Source organism: Podarcis muralis, chromosome 1, assembly GCF_964188315.1.
Source record: "Podarcis muralis chromosome 1, rPodMur119.hap1.1, whole genome shotgun sequence".
In the NCBI taxonomy this organism is placed as follows: Eukaryota; Metazoa; Chordata; class Lepidosauria; order Squamata; family Lacertidae; genus Podarcis; species Podarcis muralis.
The window spans coordinates 362780-384074 of record NC_135655.1 but is presented as its reverse complement, the minus strand read 5'-3'; the positions used below and the strand labels follow the sequence as shown (position 1 = coordinate 384074).

The 21295-nt window shown below is 47.2% G+C and overlaps 1 protein-coding gene across 1 annotated transcript; it reads left to right on the top strand.

The window, feature by feature from the left end:
* Positions 1-2625: 2625 nt before the first annotated feature.
* On the top strand, positions 2626-14739 carry LOC144327032 (maestro heat-like repeat family member 5). Its single transcript, XM_077925066.1, has 10 exons — positions 2626-2647; positions 3114-3253; positions 5690-5806; positions 7188-7298; positions 9719-9859; positions 10883-11002; positions 11698-11768; positions 11861-11996; positions 12729-12824; positions 13656-14739. The coding sequence occupies exons 1-10, from the start codon at positions 2626-2628 to the stop codon at positions 13821-13823; spliced, it is 1122 nt and encodes a 373-aa protein (XP_077781192.1). The 3' UTR covers positions 13824-14739.
* Positions 14740-21295: the final 6556 nt, after the last annotated feature.

Genomic DNA, 21295 nt, shown 5'->3' with positions numbered 1-21295 from the left:
AAGAAGAGCCTTGAGGACTCTGGGTCAGCGTTCCCAGGTGAGTAGGCAGAACCAGATCCCTTTTGGGTTCCCCTTGGCCTTAGACTTGGTGTTTACCTCTACGGATGTTGGTGATCTGACACTAACTAAAAGCGAAACAAAAGAAGTGCCATGGTCAGATCACTTCCTGGCGCAACTGGACTTCTCCGCGACCCTTCCCCAATGCAGGGAGGTGGGACCGATTTGGATGGTCCGACCCCGCTACTTAATGGATCCAACTGGTTTCCAGAGAGTGGTAGGGGATGTTTTATCCCAAGTTGATGGCCTCTCAGCTGATTCCCTGGTGGCCCGCTGGAATGCGGAGTTAACCAGGGCTATTGACTGTCTGGCTCCGAAGCGCCCTCTCCGATTGCATGGAGCCCAGACAACTCCATGGTTTTCCCCAGAGCTGAGGGCGATGAAACAATCGTTGAGACAGCTAGAGCACTGATGGCGGAAAACTCACTCTGAATCAGACTGGACACGGGCTAGAGCTCAACGTCAAGCCTACCAAGTGGCAATGGCGACGGCATCTGCAGAAAACAGCAGCAGGAGACTTTTTCAGGTGGTTCGCAATCTATCGGAACCACCTGTACCACCAGGGCCTGGTAGGGACCCCAAGATCTGCAATGCTTTTGCAAAGTTTTTTGCAGATAAAGTCGCTCAGATTCAGAAGGAGGTAGACTCCACTGTGGGAGCAGGGCCAGGGCGGGAGAGTGCTAGAGTTCTGTCTGGTCCTGTTACATGGGATCAATTCCAGTCTGTTACCTCCGAGGATGTGGACAGGCTGCTTGGACAAGTGAAACCGACCACCTGTCTCCTTGAATCTTGCCCATCCTGGCTGATAAAAGCGAGCCGGGAAGGGCTGGGCGATGGGCTCTGTGGGTTGGTGAATGCTTCTCTCTGTGAGGGAGCCTTCCCAGACCCGCTGAAAGAGGCGGTCATTAAACCGCTTCTTAAAAAAACACCGTTAGACCCAGCCAATTTGGCCAACTATCGCCCAGTCTCAAATCTGCCATTCTTGGGCAAGGTGATTGAGCGGGTGGTTGCCAAACAACTCCAAGCACGCCTGGAGGATGCAGACCATTTGGATCCCTTCCAATCGGGATTCAGGCCTCACCATGGGACTGAAACTGCCTTGGTCGCGCTGGTTGATAATCTCCGGTGGGCTAGGGACAAAGGTGAGAGCTGTTTCCTAGTTCTGCTGGATTTCTCAGCGGCCTTTGACACCATCGACCATAACATCCTTCTGGACCGTCTAGAGGGGCTGGGAGATGGTGGCACTGTTATACGGTGGTTCCGCTCCTTTCTCCTGGGCCGTGTCCAGAAAGTGGTGTTGGGGGATGAGTGTTCAGACCCCTGGGCTCTCACTTGTGGGGTGCCTCAGGGTTCTGTCCTCTCCCCCATGCTTTTTAATATCTATATGAAGCCGCTGGGAGAGATCATCAGGGGGTTTGGGCTGGGTGTTCATCAGTATGTGGATGATATCCAGCTCTACCTCTCCTTTAAATCAGAACCAGTAAAGGCGGTGAAGGTCCTGTGTGAGTGCCTGGAGGTGGTTGGAGGATGGATGGTGGCTAACAGATTGATGTTGAATCCTGACAAGTCCTGTTTTTGGGGGACAGGGTGCGGGTGGGTGTAGGGGATTCCCTGGTCCTGAATGGGGTAGCTGTGCCCCTGAAGGTCCAGGTGCACAGCCTGGGAGTCACTTTGGACTCACAGCTGTCCATGGAGGCGCAGGTTAATTCTGTATCCAGGGCAGCTGTCTACCAGCTCCACCTGGTACGCAGGCTGAGACCCTACCTGCCCATGGACTGTCTCACTAGAGTGGTGCATGCTCTAGTCATCTCCCGCTTGGACTACTGCAACGTGCTCTACGTGGGGCTACATTTGACGGTGACCCAGAAACTGCAATTAATCCAGAATGTGGCAGCTAGGCTGGTGACTGGGAGCGGCCGCCGGGACCACATAACACTGGTTCTGAGAGATCTGCATTGGCTCCCAGTACGTTTCCGAGCACGATTCAAAGTGTTAAAGCCCCAAACAGCCTCGGTCCTGTATACCTGAAGGAGCGTCTCCACTCCCATCGTTCAGCATGGACACTGAGATCCAGCTCCGAGGGCCTTCTGGCGGTTCCCTCATTGCGAGAAGTAAGGTTACAGGGAACCAGACAGAGGGCCTTCTCGGTAGTGGCGCCCACCCTGTGGAATACCCTCCCTTCAGATGTGCAGGAAATAAGTAGCTATCCTATCTTTAAAAGACATCTGAAGGCAGCCCTGTTTAGGGAAGTTTTTAACATTTAACGCTGTATTGTTTTTAATACTTGATTGGGAGCCACCCAGAGTGGCTGGGGAAACTCAGCCAGATGGGCGGGGTATAAGTAATAAATTATTATTATTATGATGATACAATGCCGGGGTCTCTCTTGGTTTCCTTGATGTCTGGGTGCAAGTCCCCCCCACCCCACCCCTCCTTGTTATGAGGCGTGTAACATGGAGCAGGGACTTCCGGGTGGCTGCCCCTGTTCTGCATTGCTGGGGGTTGGACTAGGTGACCCCACAGGTCCCTTCAGACGCTACAGTTCTATGATCCCTGTTCAGATATGGCATGCACCCGCTCATTGCAACAGGCGAGAAGCCCCCTGAGAAAGAACTTGCCGTCTTTTCTCGTGTATAAGACGAGGATTTTTACCCCCCAAATCAAGTGTCAAATTGGGGCTCCTCTTCTACAGGGGGAGTGCTGAGGGGGGACGGGCGCTTGGTTGTAGCTGCCAGGAGGAGATTTCCAGCCATGATTTCTTTGCTGTGGAAAGGGCTGTTGTCGACTGGCAGACGATAGGTGACTTGGTGGTTGATGCCTGCAACTGTGCAATTTGATTAATGGCTCCCTCCCCCCAAATAAAGCTCAACCACTCTGGGCAACCCCTCCCCTAAAAAGCTTAACAAGTCTTGGCAATCTGCCCCCATTTCTAAATTTTGAGTGCCCAAAAATATGGAGCGTCTTATATATGGGGGCGTGTTATACATGGAAAAATACGGTACCTTTCCCTCTCATCCGCCTCATTTACTCACTCCTCTCTCTCTTTCTTTCTGAAGAACTCTCTGATGAAAACTTCGAGTTCCTGTGGATGGGTAAGAAAATGCTGGGAGGAAGAACAATCCGAGAAGCTTTGGAGATGATGGATGAAAGGGAGATTTTGGACACCATCCTCCAACACCTCCAGACATCTCCCCAGGTGTGTGTGATGCAGGGTGGATTTGATTGAAATCAAATCAATTTAAAACATATTTTTACATTCTTGCTTGTATAATCTTAATATTTACAACCAGATGAAGGTTTCATTTTGGGAATAATAAATTTCCAGAGTAGTTTTTACTACTGATTTGGTTATACTGTTAGAAATGCATAGACAGATAATTATGAAATTATTGTGGGGTATAATAAGTTAACTGTGTACAGACGCTTCAGGTTACCGACTCCGCTAACCCAGAAATAGTACCTCGTGTTAAGAACTGCCATTGGCTCAGGGGCGAGAGGGGAAAAGCCGGGTGGATTACAGAGAGCCCCCAAAGATCGTGGGAAGCAGCAGTTCCTCAGTGGAGGAAGGAGAGGAGATGCAGGGGTCGGAGGAGGCGAGGCGGTGCCTGGACACCTTGCCTGAGCAAAGCGGGGAGGAGGGGGGTCCCCCATTACCCAAGCCTTCCTTGCGCAGTAGGCTTCCGTGCAGAGAGGGGAGGCGCAGACTGGGCGCCAAGAAATTACTCTGCTGGGGAAGGTTGAAGGGCCGCCCACTCTCAGATTCTGCCCGTGAATGAGCAAGACAGGGAATAGAGGTGCTCTGCATTCTAAAAGTTTTGATCACTAAGAAGAAAGCTTGAAAACAGACTCTTGAGCCATATTGCCTGATTGCTCTCAAGCAACCAACCGATACATCTAACAGTGGTGCTTCAGGTTAAGAACAGTTTCAGGTTAAGAACAGACCTCCGGAACGAATTAAGTTCTTAACCTGAGGTACCATTGTATATTTGGACAACTTTTCTGCTGTACCTTATTGGAAGGAGAAAAATAATCATTTCCTTAATAAGAATTTAAACAATTTATTTAACTAAAACAATAACATTATAGCTTATATATCCATGATGTAGTTAAACATTTTTTTTAAAAAAAATTCTTAGACTGAATTTTAGCATATATGAAAAACTTAAAATAAATCCTTACTTCCCAGTGAATAGCCTTTGGACTATAATGCAACTTAAATAGAAAAATATATTCCGAAAGATTTTTCCTCTAAAAGCATTTTATTTTAGAAATCCAATTTAATTTTTTTAAAAAATGTGATTTAAATCAAAGAAATCCATTAAAAAAAATAATGGGTCATTGATTTTTATCCACCCTGGTCTGATGCATGAACCAGGATTTCCCAACCTGGTGCCCTCTAAATGTTCTGGACCATATGCTGCCTGGGGCTGGTGGGAGCATGTAGAAGGGTTCAAGTTGAGGGGAACTGCCATTAACTATCACAGATAAAGGCAAACTTGGCCTTCCAGCTGCTTTGGGACTACAGCTCCCATCATCCCTAGCTAACAGGACCAGCAGGTCAGGGGTGATGGGCATTCCCCAAACAGCTGGAGGGCTGTGTTTGCCTAGGCCTGAACTATTGGGAGCCCAGCTTGGAGGAAGGTCCTATTTGCACATGCAGGAGACGACTTTCCGCTGGTGAGAAGGAGTGGTAACCGCCAGTCTGGGGGGGCTTGAAAAGAGGACCAGGCAAACTTGGGGAAGCAGAGAAGACGATCAGTGCAGGATCTGTAGACCGGAAGAAGAACCAATCCATGAACTTGATTTGGTGGGGTGACTTGGACCCCAGGAAATGTTGCATGTTTTTTTCTTTATTCAGAAGCATTCCTGCCTCCAACAGTGGAGGAAGAGCAATTAGGACATGCTGAACTTGTCAACTTTCAAATTCCCCAAATGAGGAATACTAAAGAGTTGTAATAGGGACGCGGGTGGCGCTGTGGGTTAAACCACTGTGCTGCTTGGGCTTGCCGATCGGAAGGTTGGCGGTTCGAATCCCTGCGATGGGGTGAGCTCCCGTTGTTCGGTCCCAGCTCCTGCCCACCTAGCAGTTCAAAAGCACATAGTACAAGTAAGTAAATAAATAAATAAATAAAATAATAATAATAATAAATAATAATAATAATAATAATAATATATTTATATCCAATCCCTCCCCAGCCGAAGCCAGTACTGCTCCGGCTGGAAGGTAAACGGCATTTCCGTGTGCTGCTCTGGTTTCGCCAGAAGCGGCTTAGTCATGCTGGCCACATGACCTGGAAAAACTGTCTGCAGAAGCGGACAAATGCCGGCTCCCTCGGCCTTAAAGCGAGATGAGCTTTAAGCCTAGAGTCATTTGCGACTGGACTTAATTGTCAGGGGTCCCTTTACCTTTACCTTTAAAGAGTTGTAACATGACTTGGGAATTCAGAAGATGTGTAAAATTGCATACAAATCATTAAAACAATTGCCTAGTACTTGCAATCTATTATTATTATTTAGTATTACCCGACATTTTCAGACGCTAAAATTGAAATTCTTTGGTTTTCCAAAAGCAGATGATGTAGCTGGTGGGGTCTCCTCCCTGTGACTCACCCAAACCTTCCCCAACCCTTAGAATGCCCTCTATAGATATTATGGACTCAAGCTGCGGGATTCCAGGAGCGCAGAGACAGTCCACCAGTACCTGCACTTACTCCTGAGGTTGGCTCTCGAAGAGGAAGCAGACAGAGAGGTGAGTGAATGTGTGGGATGTCAGGGGGGGAGGAGAGCCAGCGGGACTGGGACTGCGCTCACATGGAGACTCTCCACCTCCAGCAGTTTCCTGGAAGAGCCTCCTCCTTCTGAACCCTCCTGCTTCAAGCGCCTCCCCAGGCTGCTCCCCAGTGTCCCACCACCACAATCCAGGGTCCCCCACTCTTACTCATCCAGCCAGTCCCTGACATTACCCCACAGACCCCACCAGCCCTCTGTCCTGATTTCTGGATTGGTCTCTGCTCGTGCCCACCCAGTCACCCCCTCAAAGCCTCTTACAGGAGGAACAGCTTTTCAGCATTCAACATATCTGGGGCAGATTTGTTTAGTTTTGGGTTCGATCAGAGCAGCCAACAAGTGGCCCTCAATGCCTTTCTTGGCAGCCCTCAGCAACCTTGGAGGCACCCCTACACACCTGTAGGCCTTGCACCGCCTTCCCAAAGCTGGGTAAGGAGGTGCTGGGCTTGGGGAAGGAGGCAGGTGTGATCTGTCAGGGTCCTAGAGTCCTCAGTTAGCTCTTTCCCACCTTTGGCAAGAAGGTGGGAAGGCGCTAGGTCCCACCAGAGCCTCGTGCCTCCTTCCCAAAACCCAGCGCCTCACCTGCCTACCTTTGGGAAGGCAGCATGCAGGCCGGGGCGTGTGTGTCAAACGTTGGCCTTGCTCCCCTCTCCCACATGACAAGTCAGTGTGCAGCCCACAGGTTCTGTGCTGAACTACTCTTGTGGCCCACTTGGTATGAGAAATTGGAGCACCCTGGTTTAGATGGTGCATATTCCTGCTCTGGCGCCTTTGGGTGAGGGGTGGATTACAAATACTTCCAGTGTATAAATGATGCATTTTAATGTAGTTGGGTGTTTAATGAAGCCAAGAACTGTATCACAAGATTCGAAAATGTCAGAATGCAAGGCATCCTTGCATTTCAAGCTGCACATGAGTCTGGGAGTTGTGGTCTGGTCAGTTCACATCAGAATCCACAGAAATATCGTTCTTCAAACCACCCCTATTATTATCCGGGATGAAAGGATCTGTTCAAATTGGTTCTCTAAGTGTCTCATTTCCCCACTCTTAAATTTGGTTCCCCACATTTTGCAGCAATCTGCTTACAGAATCACATTTATCCTCCATCCCTCATGATCAGCTTAGCTTAATGGTTGCCATCAATTTCATTTTAATTGATTTTAATTAATTTTTATAATGAAATGTTTTTAGAATGTTGTACTATTTTATTGTTGTTAGCCGCCCTGAGCCCGGCTTTGGCTGGGGAGGGTGGGATATAAATAAAATTTATTATTATTATTATTATTATTATCACTAATTGCAATCAAGAAAACGACATGTTTGACGTGCCTCATTCTCTCCAGGGAATTTCTGAGGCTATCGGTGTGGCTTCAAGCACCCATATTTCCCAGGTGCTGATGGCAGTGCGGGATTTTGGCCGCGCAGCCATTGCAAGGAAGACTCAGACGTCTGAGGTAAGGGTGTGAAGTGAGGAAGGAGCATAGCAAGAGTGTAGGTCAGCCATCCCCAGCCTGGTGCCCCTTCCCCATCCGTGTGTTTTGAATTGGAACTCCCATCAGCCCCTGACAGCATGGCCAATGGTTAGACAAAGATCCTGGCAAATTGGATCCTTAGCAGCTATTTACATCCACACCAAAGCATGTGAAGCAGCCTCTGGGTTCCTCTGATCTAGGAAAACAGAGCTGTGTTGGAAAAGAACAAATCCTGCCCCATTTCCAAATATGCTCTTTTTCAAGGGATGGGATCCTTACCATTCCAAAAAGGCAATTAGATCTGCTCATCCTCTCAGTATGGAAGCCAGACAACTTCCTCTGTGGGTATGTCTCAGTCATCCTTCTGAAGTGGGCTCCAGCAGTCCTGTCTCTGTGGCTCCAGATCCTAGCTCTGATCTGATCCCTTGGCTCAGTCAGTCAGTCAAACGGAATCGTTAGAAACCATTGGTCATCCCCAGAGTACACGCAATACAAAAGTACACTGGCCCATGTTTTTAGGTTGGTTGTCAGATGGTTGGTTGGCATTTCTTCAATAGTGGAAGCTAATGGGGGACCCCAAGGGTCATCTAGTCCAACCCCCTCCAATGCAGGAATCTCAGCTCAAGCATCCCTGAGAGATGGCCATCCAACCTCCAACGGAGAGTCCACAACCTCCCAAGGGAGAGTGTTCTGCTGTCAGAAAGCTTTGAATGAAGAACCTCTTAGAGTTTGGAAGAGGGGACACCTCTCCAACTGAGGGGAGAGAGCAGAATCCAAGAGAGAAGGCAGTCGGCAGGCTGGGAGAGGCAGAGAGAAAGAGGGGAGAGGTTTCAGCTGCATCCCGGGGCAGGGCAGCTGCCCAAGTTGCTCTCGTGCAAGGGTTCTTCTGCGTACGGGAGTGCCTGCTGGCCCCATTCAACTATGTTCTAGAGTAGACCCATTGAATTTAATGAAGATGACTAAGTTAGGCCCATTCATTTCAACAGGTCTACTTGAAGCAAAGCATAGTTGAGTGTCACTCTCTGTGTTCACCTCCATATATTTGTCAATTAAGCAAATTATTACAAAGGCATAGCAACTGCGTGCGGATCTAACAGTTCCATAACCTGAGGGGGCCTTGGGGTCATGTGCCCCCGACTCTCCAATTCTCCAACCCAGCTGGAAGGGGATCAGAACCTTTTCCTTCCACTTTCAGTTAACTTCCCTCAAGCTTCCGGTCTCCTTTTTGCAACTGTGCTAGAGGAGAAGGGAGCAGGAGCCGATGAGTCCAAGGCTCATTCACACAATAATAAACCATAGTTTATCACAGAGGTAACCAAAATGGTGCCCTTCAGATGCTACAGACTGCAACTCCCATCCCTCCTGACCACTGGCCATACTGGCTGAGGCTGATGGGAGCTAGAGGCCAACCTATGTTGATGCCCTCTGGTTTATTGTTACACCTGAACGCAGCCCTGAACTCTCTTGTGCTCTGCCATCCAAGAGAAATGAAACCCAGGAGTGTGGTACCCCTGGATTTTTGCTGTGAGTTGGGAAATGACCAAGGAAATTTCCCAACCCTCACTATGGAGAAGATGAGCAGATCCACCCAGTTCATTTTAATTTTAAAAAAGCAGCTCCCATGGAAAAGAGCACCAGTGGTCAGCCTACCCTACACTGTCCTGCACTTTCTCCCTGGTTGACTGACCAAACCCAAAGAGAACACCTTCATGGTTCCTCGTCATCCTGGGGAAAAATTGACCAGTGGGGTGTCACAGGGTTCTGTCCTGGGCCCGTTGTTGTTCCACGTTTTTTTTAAAATAAATGACTTGGATGAAGGAATTGAGGGGATGCTCATCAAATTTGCAGATGACACCAAACTGGGAAGGGTAGCCAATGCCACAGAAGACAGAATCGGGATTCAAGATAACCTTAACAGATTGGAGAACTGGGCCCAAACTAACAAGATGAAATTCAATAGGGTCAAATGTCAGGCTCTACATTTAGGCAGGAAGAACCCGATGCACATATATAGGATGGGGGAGCCCTGGCTTGCCAGCAGTTTGAGTTTCCTGGAGAAAAAAAAAATACAAAATTTGTAAGTCTGCACAACAACTTCTTGTTGTTGCTTAGTCGTTTAGTCGTGTCCGACTCTTCGTGACCCCCTGGACCAGAGCACGCCAGGCACTCCTGTCTTCCACTGCCTCCCGCAGTTTGGTCAAACTCATGCTGGTCGCTTCGAGAACACTGTCCAGCCATCTCGTCATCTGTTGTCCCCTTCTCCTTTTGCCCTCCACCTTTCGCACAACAACTTACTGACTACTAATATTTTCCCAGCTGCTAAAAGGTCCCAACTAAATGGTGATTTGTCTCCAATTGCACTTAAGGTTCCCAAACTCACTTTCCCCATCCTTTCCCTCCAGAATACTAGCGAGACCAATGCCAGCATCACCGTCATCCTTTGCTGCGGGCAAATGGCAATCGGGGCACGGCAGGATGAGCTCCCCCTTTTTATAGACCAGTTAACACAGGAGCTCCTCTTCCAATTCCAGAACAGCAGGAAGGTATGGCTCTGATTATCACACGGACTCCTGTTGTTTGTTCTCTCAGCTATACCATACTTTTCCGTGTATAAGACAAGGTGTTTTTTATTATTATTAAAAAATGATGTTTAAAAATGAGGGTCATCTTATACACAGATAGTGCATAGGGGGGACATGGGTTTGGTTGCCGCTGCAAGCCGGAGATAGTCAGTGGCTATTGTGCGTGTTATTGGTGGCTGCGGCAAGGGGTGGTGTTGACTGGCTGTCGCTGCGGAAATTGGGAAGGCGATTGGCGGTTTCTGCCGGCGAGGGACAGACAATAGGTGGGTTTTGCGACGTGTGTGAGTGGCAGCATAGGTCCAGCGGGTGAGCAATTTTTGGAATCCCCTCCCCCCAAATAGCTGAACAACTGTGGGTAATCCTCCCTTCCAAAAGCTCAGCAACTCTGGGCAATCCTCCCCCCCCCATTTTCTTAATTTGGAGTCCCCCCTAATAGGGGGTGTCTTATACACGAAAAAATACGGTATATCCTGCCTTTCTCCTGTCATACGACTCCAGGAGGTGTGCAACCATTTCCCCCGTGGTCACCATCCAGGCACTGAGCAGACCTCCTGAGCTCCGTCAAGGTCCTTGCACCACATGCCTTCAGACTGTGCCCTAGGGCAGGGTCTTTGGCTTCATCCACCAAAGGGTTGTAGACTGGGGTGTATACTGGCTCCACCCTTAGGACCAGATGGGGCATTACAGTGGTACCTTGGTTCTCAAACTTAATCCATTCTGAAACCAAAGCGTTCCAAACCAAGGCACGCTTTCCCATAGAAAGTAATGCAAAATGGATTAATTCTTTCCAGACTTTTTTTAAAGAAACCCTAAAACAGCAATTCAACATGAATTTAACTATCTAACAAGACCATTTCTGGGTTAATTTTTGGATTGGGTTAGTGTTAGGGTAAGGATTAGAATTAAGGTTAGGGTCAGTGTGGCTTTATGTTTCCTTGTGATTTTGATTCAAACTCAATTTTATAAAATCCCTTCTCCTTTCAGAACGAGGATTTGAAGAAGAGCTTTATGAAGGCAGCAACTTTAACAACCAAGGCGCTTGTGCAATCGAATGTGGGACATGTCACCTTCCCCCACAAAGAGGAGCTCACCTTCTGCATCATAGTGAGTAAAAAGAAAAAGAAAAAAAGAGGGGGAATCTCCTGGGGTTTCTTTTCAGAGCGTTTTTTCTTAAAAATAGCTGTGTAGGTCTAGCTCTGGGTTGCATGTTCTGACCATCTGGCCCCAAACCATTTCTGGGTGGTCACGTTCTGCTCCAGCTCAAGTTTCCAAACCCTCTTGAAAGGCAGCCCTACATTGTGGCAACCTCAGCAGGCTGTCACCAGCGCCTAAGTAAAAGAGGCTAGGTTCTCCCAGGAGGAGAGGGCTGTCGATGGCTCCCAGCCATGATTGCTATGTTCTACCTCCACAGAGGAAGGAAGCAATGTTTCTGAATATAGTTGCTGGAAGCCACAGGCGGGGAGAGGGCTCTTGGGCTCATGGTCTGCTCCCTGGTTTCTCACAGACGTCTGGTTGGCCACTGTGAGAATGCTGTGAGGATGCTGGACTAGATAGGCCCTTGGCCTGGTCCAGAAGGCTGATCTTATGCTGTTCTTATGGGGTAGAGCTCTGCCCAGGAGAAAAAGGGATCTTATTCCCAGATCCAGGAAGCCCACTCTTCTCCTCTAGGAGGACCCACTTGCCAATTGCAAAGAAGTTGTCAAGTGGGCTGGATAGAGAGCACACCTCAGGGCTTGGTGTGGTGGTGGCAGGGATGGCGCCTCCAGTTCCCTGACATGCTGTGTGCTTCCCCACCACAGGAGGTTATCAAAGAGCCAATAGCATCAATCACCAACCTGCACGAGGCAATGGAAAACATCATTCGCCTGACGTAAGTACGGCCAGGCACAGTACATATTTCTTCACCAGGTTTATGGACTGCTGGGTGCTGATCCTTTCCTCTCCCCTTCTTTCTCTTCTCAGTGCCTTGAGACCATACATGGACCCTCTGACCCGCTCTCAGCTGGTACAAAAAATCACCCAGAAGGTCTTCCAGTTGCCATCCTTGCAGGTTATGAAGATCAAAGCTGGGAGCTCGGTCAAAGCAACACCGAGCCAGGTGACTGGACCTTCTGCTTTTGGAGGAAAATGGGGTTGCCAGGTTAAAGGATTTGAGGGCAAAGAGTCTGAGCCGTGTAAGCCGCAAAGAATGCTGCCTGAGACACTTGACCCATCACAATGATGTAACAGCCAGAGACTTGGGGTGTATATTTTTGATTTTAATCATGTTTCCATATTTATTACATTTCACCTTTGCTAGAATGCATCCACGTATGATTCCTGCATGCCTGCATTTTGTGACTCTCATGCCTCCCTCCTACGCTGCATTTAATTTTATTTGTTTGCTTGTTTGTTTATATGCTGCCCATCTGACTGGGTTACTCTAGCCACTCTGGGCGGCTTCCAACAAATTAAAACACAGCCAGACGTCAAATATTAAAAACTTCCCTATGCAGGGCTGCCTTCAGATGTCTTCAGACGGAAGTATAATGATATATCTCTCTGACATCTGATAGGAGGGTGTTCCACGGGGTGGGCCCCACCACCAAGGCGGCCCTCTGCCTTGGAACACCCCAAGGAAGTTGAGCCCAGTGTGGAGTCCTGTATCTTTATATCGCATGACCTGTAACCTTACATACATCAAGAAACGTTTGATGTTTATGACTCTTTGTGTGCCGTGCTTGAACCCCTGCATAAGCTTTGTTACAAATTTGGACTAGAAGGCTCCAGAGCATATGGGATTTCCATGGGGGTCTTCAGCTTCTAAGTGCTTTTGCTTCTCTCCTTCCAGGACTGTTATCAAGAAACCGTGTACATCTGGCTCAACATGCTCACCAGCTTGCTGTCAGAGGCCCCCTCTCTGAAGACGCTGCAGGAGATATTAGTGGTAAGGGAGCCCCCAAGGTGTCAGAGCAGGGGGAAGCAGCAGCTCCCATGCCGGAGGACAGACCCTCTTGAAATGATTGCACGGGGGGCATCTGTGGCCAACTCACTGGTTGTGGGTGCTGATGGTCAAGTGGGCCTCTGTTCTGCTAGCAATGCTTGTGCAAGGCACACAAGATATGTCCTCTGCTGATGGCGTATGGGGAAGGGCCGTGGCTCGGGACAGAGCATCTGTCTTGCATGCCCAAGGTCCCCGGTTCAGTCCTCAGCATCTCCAGGTGGGGCTGGGAAAAGGCTCTCTGCCTGAAAGCCCAAAGGGCCAACTGCCAGTCCTCATTACCTGTGGAACAATGGCTGGGCTTGGTCTAAGGATGCTTCCTGCATTCCATTGCTATGGCTGTGGTGAGGTGTATGTTGTATTGTTGCAATTATCACACACACAAACACACAAATGACAGATTGCAGGGCGGTTCACAACATAAAAATACAAAATCAGAACAGAAAATGCATAATAAAACAAAAGCAACCCAAGAGCCAATTAATATCTAATTCTACTAATGCTTTTTTTAAATGGCTTCTTTTTTCTGTGTCTTTAGTTGTTCTTGTTTTGTTTGTAAGCTGCCTCGAGTCCCTGTCTGGGAAAGAGGTGGGGTATTATTATTATTATTATTATTATTATTATTATTATTATTATTAATAAACAAATTGCAGCAAACTTTCTCCTTTACAAAACAACCCCTTTTTGCAATTTGTCCCCTCTATGAAGCTTTGTGAATTTGCAAACCTGGATTAAGGGTTGTCCTTCCATGTGATGATGATGATTTCTCTCTCGCAGCACACAAAAGGCTGGATTGACTCCAGAAAAATCAGTGAGCGGCAAAGAGCAGTCAAGACCACCAACGCACTCCTGAAATATGCCTCCGAGCATCTGGACTTTGATGTGAGTGACCAAGGCTTAATGCTGCAATTTCAAATCGTATTGCGTTGGAAAGTTCAGGTGTGAACTAGATGAAAGCTGTATGGCATGGCCATCCCAGGGAAAGGTGCCAGCCAGTGCTATTTTTCTAGAAAAAGAGGTGCCAGGACTCACCATGAACTCACCTCCCTCATTCTCTTATAATGGCAATAGCGCCCACCTGAGAGGTGCCAGTGTTAGCTATTTGCAGTATAGTAGCACTGCAGAGAGCTTGCTGGGGAGACCATGCGTTAAAAAGGGACTCAAAAATAACTTAAACAAGGTTTTAATAACAAAAACAAAAACTCCTAAATACACCAACAACAAACCAGACCCAACCACCAACCCATCCCCCAGGGTAACGGAAGAGCTAGGTGCTGCTCCTTATATACTACACCCAAATGCTGACACAGCTTAATCAATACAACTCAGCACCTGCTGTGTTTCACAGCTGTAAAGCTGGGTCTCGTTATCTTGCTCTGGCCCTTGCTCTGGCCCCTGAAAGACATACACAACTGGTGGAACAATGATGAACCTTTACATTTAAAGAAACCATTCAACATTTCCCCTGCGGTTCATCATTGTGGAACAAAATCATAAAGCATATTTTGTACACGTCTTTCATGAGTAACCTTTGGAAGTGCTTTAGTAAAAATGTCTGCAATTTGATTGTCACCTGGAACATATTGAAATACAATCATTTCATCAGCAATTAGTTTCTTTACAAACTGTAAACGTAACCTTAAGACTCTAGTGCGCTGCGTATTGGTCTCTGAACACAGGATAGCAAGTCCGCTCTGGGAATCAAGGTAAACTCTTACTGGTAGTGTTACTTTCATCTGTAGGTCTGCAAATACTTGCAGATACCATTCCACATCATGAGTGGCCTGAACGCATGCACATAATTCACTCTCTGTTGTGGAGAGACAAATAATGGTTTGTGTCTGGGACTTCCATTCAAATGGACAACTGTTATAACAAAACACCATACCAGACACATCCCTGCAATTATTTTGTTCCACTGCATGAGATGCATCGCAGAAAATTTCAAAACCTTTGTCAATACATGATGTAAACTGCAACCTATAATGTTTGGTATGTTTAAGGTACACTACCACTCTCTTAAGAGCAGAGAAACATTGCGTAGTGGGCTTTTCCACAAATTTTGCCAGAAAGTGAAAGGCATAAGTTATATCTGGTCTTGAGATTCTTTGAATGAAATTTAGCTTGCCTATAGCAGAACGATACAAAGTTTTGTTAGGAAATGGCTTATCTTCACCTGTAAAGGTGAAACCACACACCATAGGCGTATCCTTCCCATTTGCATTTTCTTAAACCCATTTTGAATCAATAAGTCTCATATCTGGGGTTTGTGGTACAAGAGACCAAGTGTTATGCTCTTTTAAAGAAGCTATCTCAGAGTTGATAGCTTTATACCAATTTACAACTTGGTGCTTAGGTAAATTCTGAACATCATTGTAGCTTTTTGGCTCAAAAACCGCCTTATTGGCATACACAGTATTTAAATGTTCATCTGCAAAACGTTGTGGCTTCTGTCTCTTTCTATCTGAACGTCTCAGTCCGGAAGGAGAGTCAGACTCCTCAGACTTAATGGGACTAAGTGAACTACTAGTTTCAGGTTGTAAATCATCATTGTCAGACTGAAGAGGTGCCTGTAGGCTAAGCTCACAGTCAGAAAACTCAAGAGAATCTAACCTCCCCTCGGGTGCCCATGACTTTAAATCATCAAACAGATTATCAGATTCAACAGGCTTTTTGTCTTGTTCCATTAATTCAGAAGCACCATTTCCTGCTGCTGCTGCTGCTGCTGCTGCTGCTGCTACTTCCTCTTCTTCCTCAGTGTCATTTATACCGTTAGTATCTTGGAAAACAGCCATTCCAATTTACAGTTTGTATCATGCTTCTGGTAATATGAAATTTGCCACTTGCTGGTATGTAAATTCTGTACGCTCCCTGCTGGTAGCCCATTAATTTCCCCTGAACACTACGCTCACCCAATTTCTGCTTAGCGGGATAATGCATAATTACATCTGAATCCCAAATGCGTAGGTATTTCAGATTAGGGCGTTTTTTAAACAGCTTCTCATAGGGGGTTGTTAGGATATTTCTGTTCCACCTTAAACAGGGAGCAGGCTGTTGTTTGAGTCACAGTCTGCGTACTTCCGGCTCACAGAAAGTTTATGTTTTGTACATAGCTTTTGTTTCTCTCTCTGTGCCTGAACACGCAGGCAAACAGTCATGTTTTTTCTTTGTTCTGACCAACGCTAAATAAAGTTGTAAATAATGCTCTCCTGAGTGCATCTTTCATTGTGCGAACTCTGCAAAGGGCGTGCACAAGTCCTTGGAATGTGGAAAGCTGTTTCTGAGGCTTGTGTCGCTAATTGACTGATACTGCGTTCCTACGGGAGGTTGATGGATCGTCCGGAGTCGACGTGGGGGCATGATGGCCTTTGTCTCCCTGGCAGTATCCCAACAACAGGTTTCGGGTCCAGATTCACAGCACTTACAGGAGAGTAAGACTGTGAAAGACTGTGAAAGGTATGTGGAGAAAAGTAAGGCTTTTCGTTGCCGCGGCAGAGCCTTTGATGTCCGGCAGGCTAATTTAGCCTGGGAGTCGAGCCAAGCAGGCCTCAAGATTTATGAGCTGCCAAGATAAGGTGTTTTTGAAGGCATAAAGGCTCACGGCTCAAGTAAAAACCTGGAATGGAGTTTTTACAAGCTTCAGATGATGGCACTCAGTGCCCAAAGTTGAATGTCCACAATTATGAGACCTGGGCAATATGCTGTGAGAGCTTGCTGCGACAGTTTGGAGTGTGGCATACTGTGTATGAAGCCCCTCCAGTTCCTCTGACAGATAGATGGAGGGCCCAAGATTCAAGGGCCATAGTCTTATCCGTCTCTCTGGAGGAAATTGTAACACTGACTGGCAACACGACAGCACGTCAGATGTGGAATGCTTTGAAAGTAGCCCATCTGCCGGTCATCCCAGCCCAGAGTTTGACTGCATCGGAGGTCCTGGCTGTTTCCCAGATCGAGAGTGATTGCAGGGATGCCGAGGGCACCGGTTGCAAGCTGCAGGGGGAGCTAACTGTGACGTCATCCCAGGCAGCGTTCCAGCCTCCAGGGGGAGCCAAGGAGTCGGCAGCTAAGAGCTCTGTTTCTCATGAGAGCCAAGGTCATCCTCACAGATACCGGAAGGCCAGAAGTAAACAGAGACAGAAGCCAGCAGATGGCCCAAAGCAGAAGGGGGGTGGAAAGCCCACGCCGGTGGAAAACAAGGTTTTGTTTGCTGGCACAGCTTCACCAAAGGCTAAAGGCAAGTTTGATGGCCAGGAGCAGGGGGGCAAGCAGCAGAAGCCCAAGCCGGTGGAAGACAAGGTTTTGCTTGCTGGAAAAGCTGCTCCAAAGGCCAAAGCCAGATTTGTTGTAGATTTGGGAGCTACACGGCATTTATCAAAAGATAAGCATCTATTTATCTCCTTCACGCCTCAAGATGGAGAGATCCACCAGGCTGATGTTGCGAATTGCAGGAGTCGGAAATGTGAGACTGGCAAGTCTGCACACAACCATCAGAGATGTACTTTATGTTCCAGATTCTGCAGACAATTTGCTCAGCATCCCACAGCTGACTGGGCGTGGCTTTGAGATTTCCTTCAAGAGGAGCGTCTGTGTCATCAGGAAAGGCAAAGAGGACATTTTGCACGCAAAGTTTATAGATGGTTTGTTCTGTATAACTTATGATGACAATGGTGCTGCTGTGTCTAATGTTGAATCTTGTTGTGTTGCACAAACTAACAAAGTTCTTCATGCAGGATGTATTCACGAGGCGCACCGAAGATTTGGTCACATGTCTTGGCAGGCGCTGGCCAGGATGCCTGGGTTGGTTCAGGGTTTGAACATCAAGCCCTGTAAGTTTCACATGAAATGTGTATCTTGTGCAGAGAACAAGGTGAAGGTTGCTCCAAAAGGCAAGGAGTCTAGCAGGCAGGCTTCCAAACCCTACCAGCTAGTCCATGCAGACCTGGTTGGTCCACTTGCGCCCTCTTTGGGTGGAGCAAGGTACTTCATGGTTCTAATTTATTCTTTTTCCAGGTACATTCATGTGTTTATGCTCGAGCAGAAATCACAAGCGTTTCCTAGGTTCGAGGCATTCTGTGCTTGGTTGGAGAATGCTCACAGTAAACGTATCGGCTGTCTCTTTACTGATCGGGGCGGGGAGTTCACTTCTCAGCAGTTTGAAGCTTTCCTGACTGAGAAGGGAATCCAGCATGACCTCTCAACGCCTAGATCGCCATGGATGAATGGACTTGCTGAGCGAGCAAACCAAACTTTGCTTCAAGGCCTAAAAACCTTGTTGCATGATGCCAAGCTCCCTGAGAAGTTTTGGGGGGAGGCTTTGAACACGTTCGTTTATTCCTATAACAGGAGACTGTCATCACCTGTTGGTTGTACTCCCTATGAGAAGATGTTTGGTAAGAAACCTTACGTCAAGCACATGAGAATCTTTGGTTCTGGCATGTGGGTACACACCCCACAGAGCAACAAGCTTGGGAAGCGTGGGGCACATGGTTTGTTCATGGGGTACGAAAAAGGTGCATACAGGGTATGGATGACTGACTCTAAGTCCATTAAGTTCACAAAGAATGTTGAGTACAATCCTAAGTGGGGGGAAAATGTGGGAATTTTCCAGAGTTACCCAGAGGAAGATGAAGATGATGTGAAAAAACAGATAATGTTGAGGTAAAAGAGGAAGCTGAGGATGATGATGATGATCAGAGTTCGGATTCCAGCTCAGTGGGCAGCGCTGCTGCTGATGTCATAGAATCATAGAGTTGGAAGAGACCACAAGGGCCATCGAGTCCAACCCCCTGCCAAGCAGGAAACACCATCAGAGCACTCCTGACATATGGTTGTCAAGCCTCTGCTTAAAGACCTCCAAAGAAGGAGACTCCACCACACTCCTTGGCAGCAAATTCCACTGTCGAACAGCTCTTACTGTTAGGAAGTTCTTCCTAAGGTTTAGGTGGAATCTTCTTTCTTGTAGTCAGCGACAGTGATGACACAGCAGACTACAAGAGCGCAAAGGCCTCAGTCAGACCATCTGATGCATCTGACAATGAACTGGAAGAACCACTGTTCACCATTGGTCACTTTACTCCTAAGAAGGAGGAGATGAGTCAAGAAGACTTGCGTCTAGTACACAGATCTGAAAGGGCCACAAGAGGCAAACCTCCAAAGAGATTTGCTGATGAGTTTGCTAAGACAGCAACTGCTGTTCTTAGTAGCTCAGAGAAGGTGTGGGAACCTTCAAGCTTCAAAGAGGTTCAGGAGTTGACCTCTAAAGATGCTCAGCCTTGGCTTAATGCCATGAAGGCTGAAGTTGATTCCTTGAATAGGAACCAAACTTGGGAGCTGGTACCGGTAGTCCCAGGAATGAGGCTGGTTGGCAGCAAATGGCCAAGACAGACCAGAATGGCAAGGTTGTCAGACACAAAGCCAGATTGGTTGCCAGAGGTTTTTCACAGGTACCAGGACAGGATTACCACAAGACCTATTCACCCACCGTCAAGTATGAGAGCATTCGGCTGATGCTCAAGATTGCTGCAGAGGAGAAACTGCATGTTTCCCATCACAACATTAATACAGCTTTTTTGTATGGGGTTTTGGGGGAGGAGCTGTTTATGCTTCCACCTGATGGAATGCAGATACAGAAGGGAATGGTCTGTAAACTGAGGAAATCCTTATATGGTCTCAAGCAGAGTGCCAGATGTTGGAACACAAAACTCACTGAGACATTGCTTTCTCTAGGTTTTCACCAGGGCAAAGCTGATCCATGTGTGTTTGTCAAGGAGGAGGGGCAAAACAAACTGTATTGTTTATGTTTTGTTGATGATCTTCTGATGTTTTGGAAGAATCAGGCTTTGTACCAAAGCACCCTAGCTCAGCTGAAGGAGCACTTTGACATGAAGGATCTTGGTGAGGTATCCAACTATCTTTCTCTGCAGGTGGAAAGGGACCAAGCAGGTAATTTTCTGGTACACCAAACACAGAAAATTGCTGATGTATTAACCAGTTTGAATTTGGTTGATGCAAACCCAGCAGACACACCGATGGTGACAGGTTACCAGGTAGACGGTACTGCTGAAGCGTTTTCTGACACTACAGTGTATAGATGCATTCTAGGCAAGCTGAATTTCATTGCTAGATGTTCAAGGCCTGACATTTGTGGGAATGTTCAGGGGTGCAGGAGAGGATATATTGTGAGATTATATCCTAATCCAATTTGTGCTAACAAGTTCCCAAAATATCAGCAGAGTTTATAGACATTCCCCTTTAAGTTCGCAATGGTAACGGACTTCCGGAGGCGGTGCGAAACGGCAATGGCGGTCCTCTTTACTCTGTGAAGAGGGGCTCCGCGGAAAAGGGTCGTCCGCTACGGCAGAGCGGAGACCCGCTAAGAAAAACCACAGGTAGAGTGAGCCTGTGGTCGTGGGACTCGGCGGGCACCAAGAGCGACCTCGGAAACGAAGAAGGGACCCCGTAAGGGGCTCCGGAACGTGGAGGGGGTAGCGGTGCTGTGAGTTCATCGCTCTTTCCGCGGAAGTGAAGCCGCCCGGCTGCTGCTGATGAGCGCTGACCTTTCTTCTTTGAACATTCGATTTGAAACAACATACTCGTGAGTAAGAAACCCGAGACTTTTGAACTTAAATTTGTGAAATTCGGCTGAAAGCGGGAGACGTTAAAAAGGAAGTCCGTCTTCCGGCTCCGCTTAAAGTATTGAGCAAAGAACTACTAAAGCGGAAGCGCTGAAAGGGAGTTTAAAAGAAGTTGGAATATACCTTGCAAATTCGGATTTGATCGTTTAAAAGTAAAAAAAAAAGTTAAAACTGCACTATAAGTGGACATAGACTGTGATTTTTCTCTCTTCTTCTTGTGGATTACAAAGTTATGAAACCCAGCTCTCGGGCTGTCTAGATACAAAGAAACATCAGACTGCGGTAACTGTATATAAAAGCATAAAGTTACATCGGGCTACTTTGTAAGTTACAAGCAAGGAACTGTTGCATGCACCATTGTTAAGAACTTTTACTCTCTGCAGTTTAAAGTGAACTTAGAGGGTTCTCCCCCTTGTTTTGGATTTTACCTAACTTTTTATTTGGGAATTTAATGGTGGAAACTTTTTATCCTTCTCCCTAATTTCTGGGGAGCTCCCCCTGCTGGATTGTGGAATTTTTAGTCTCTGAGAACTGCTGGTTGTTTTGGAATTTTTACGTCTGGATGTTTACATTCTGGATTGCTTTTCCCATGGGATTTACAATTTGACCTTGATACTTGGACAGCTGTGGAATGAGTGGTGCAGCAAAAACAAGGGCCGCCAAGAAAGCAAAACAAACTGAACTGTTGCAATCAACTTTGCCTGTGTAGCCACGTAGATCATCTGTCCCAATTGTTACAGGTCTGCAAGAAGGACAACCTAAACAGCCAGCTTTTGGGGATAT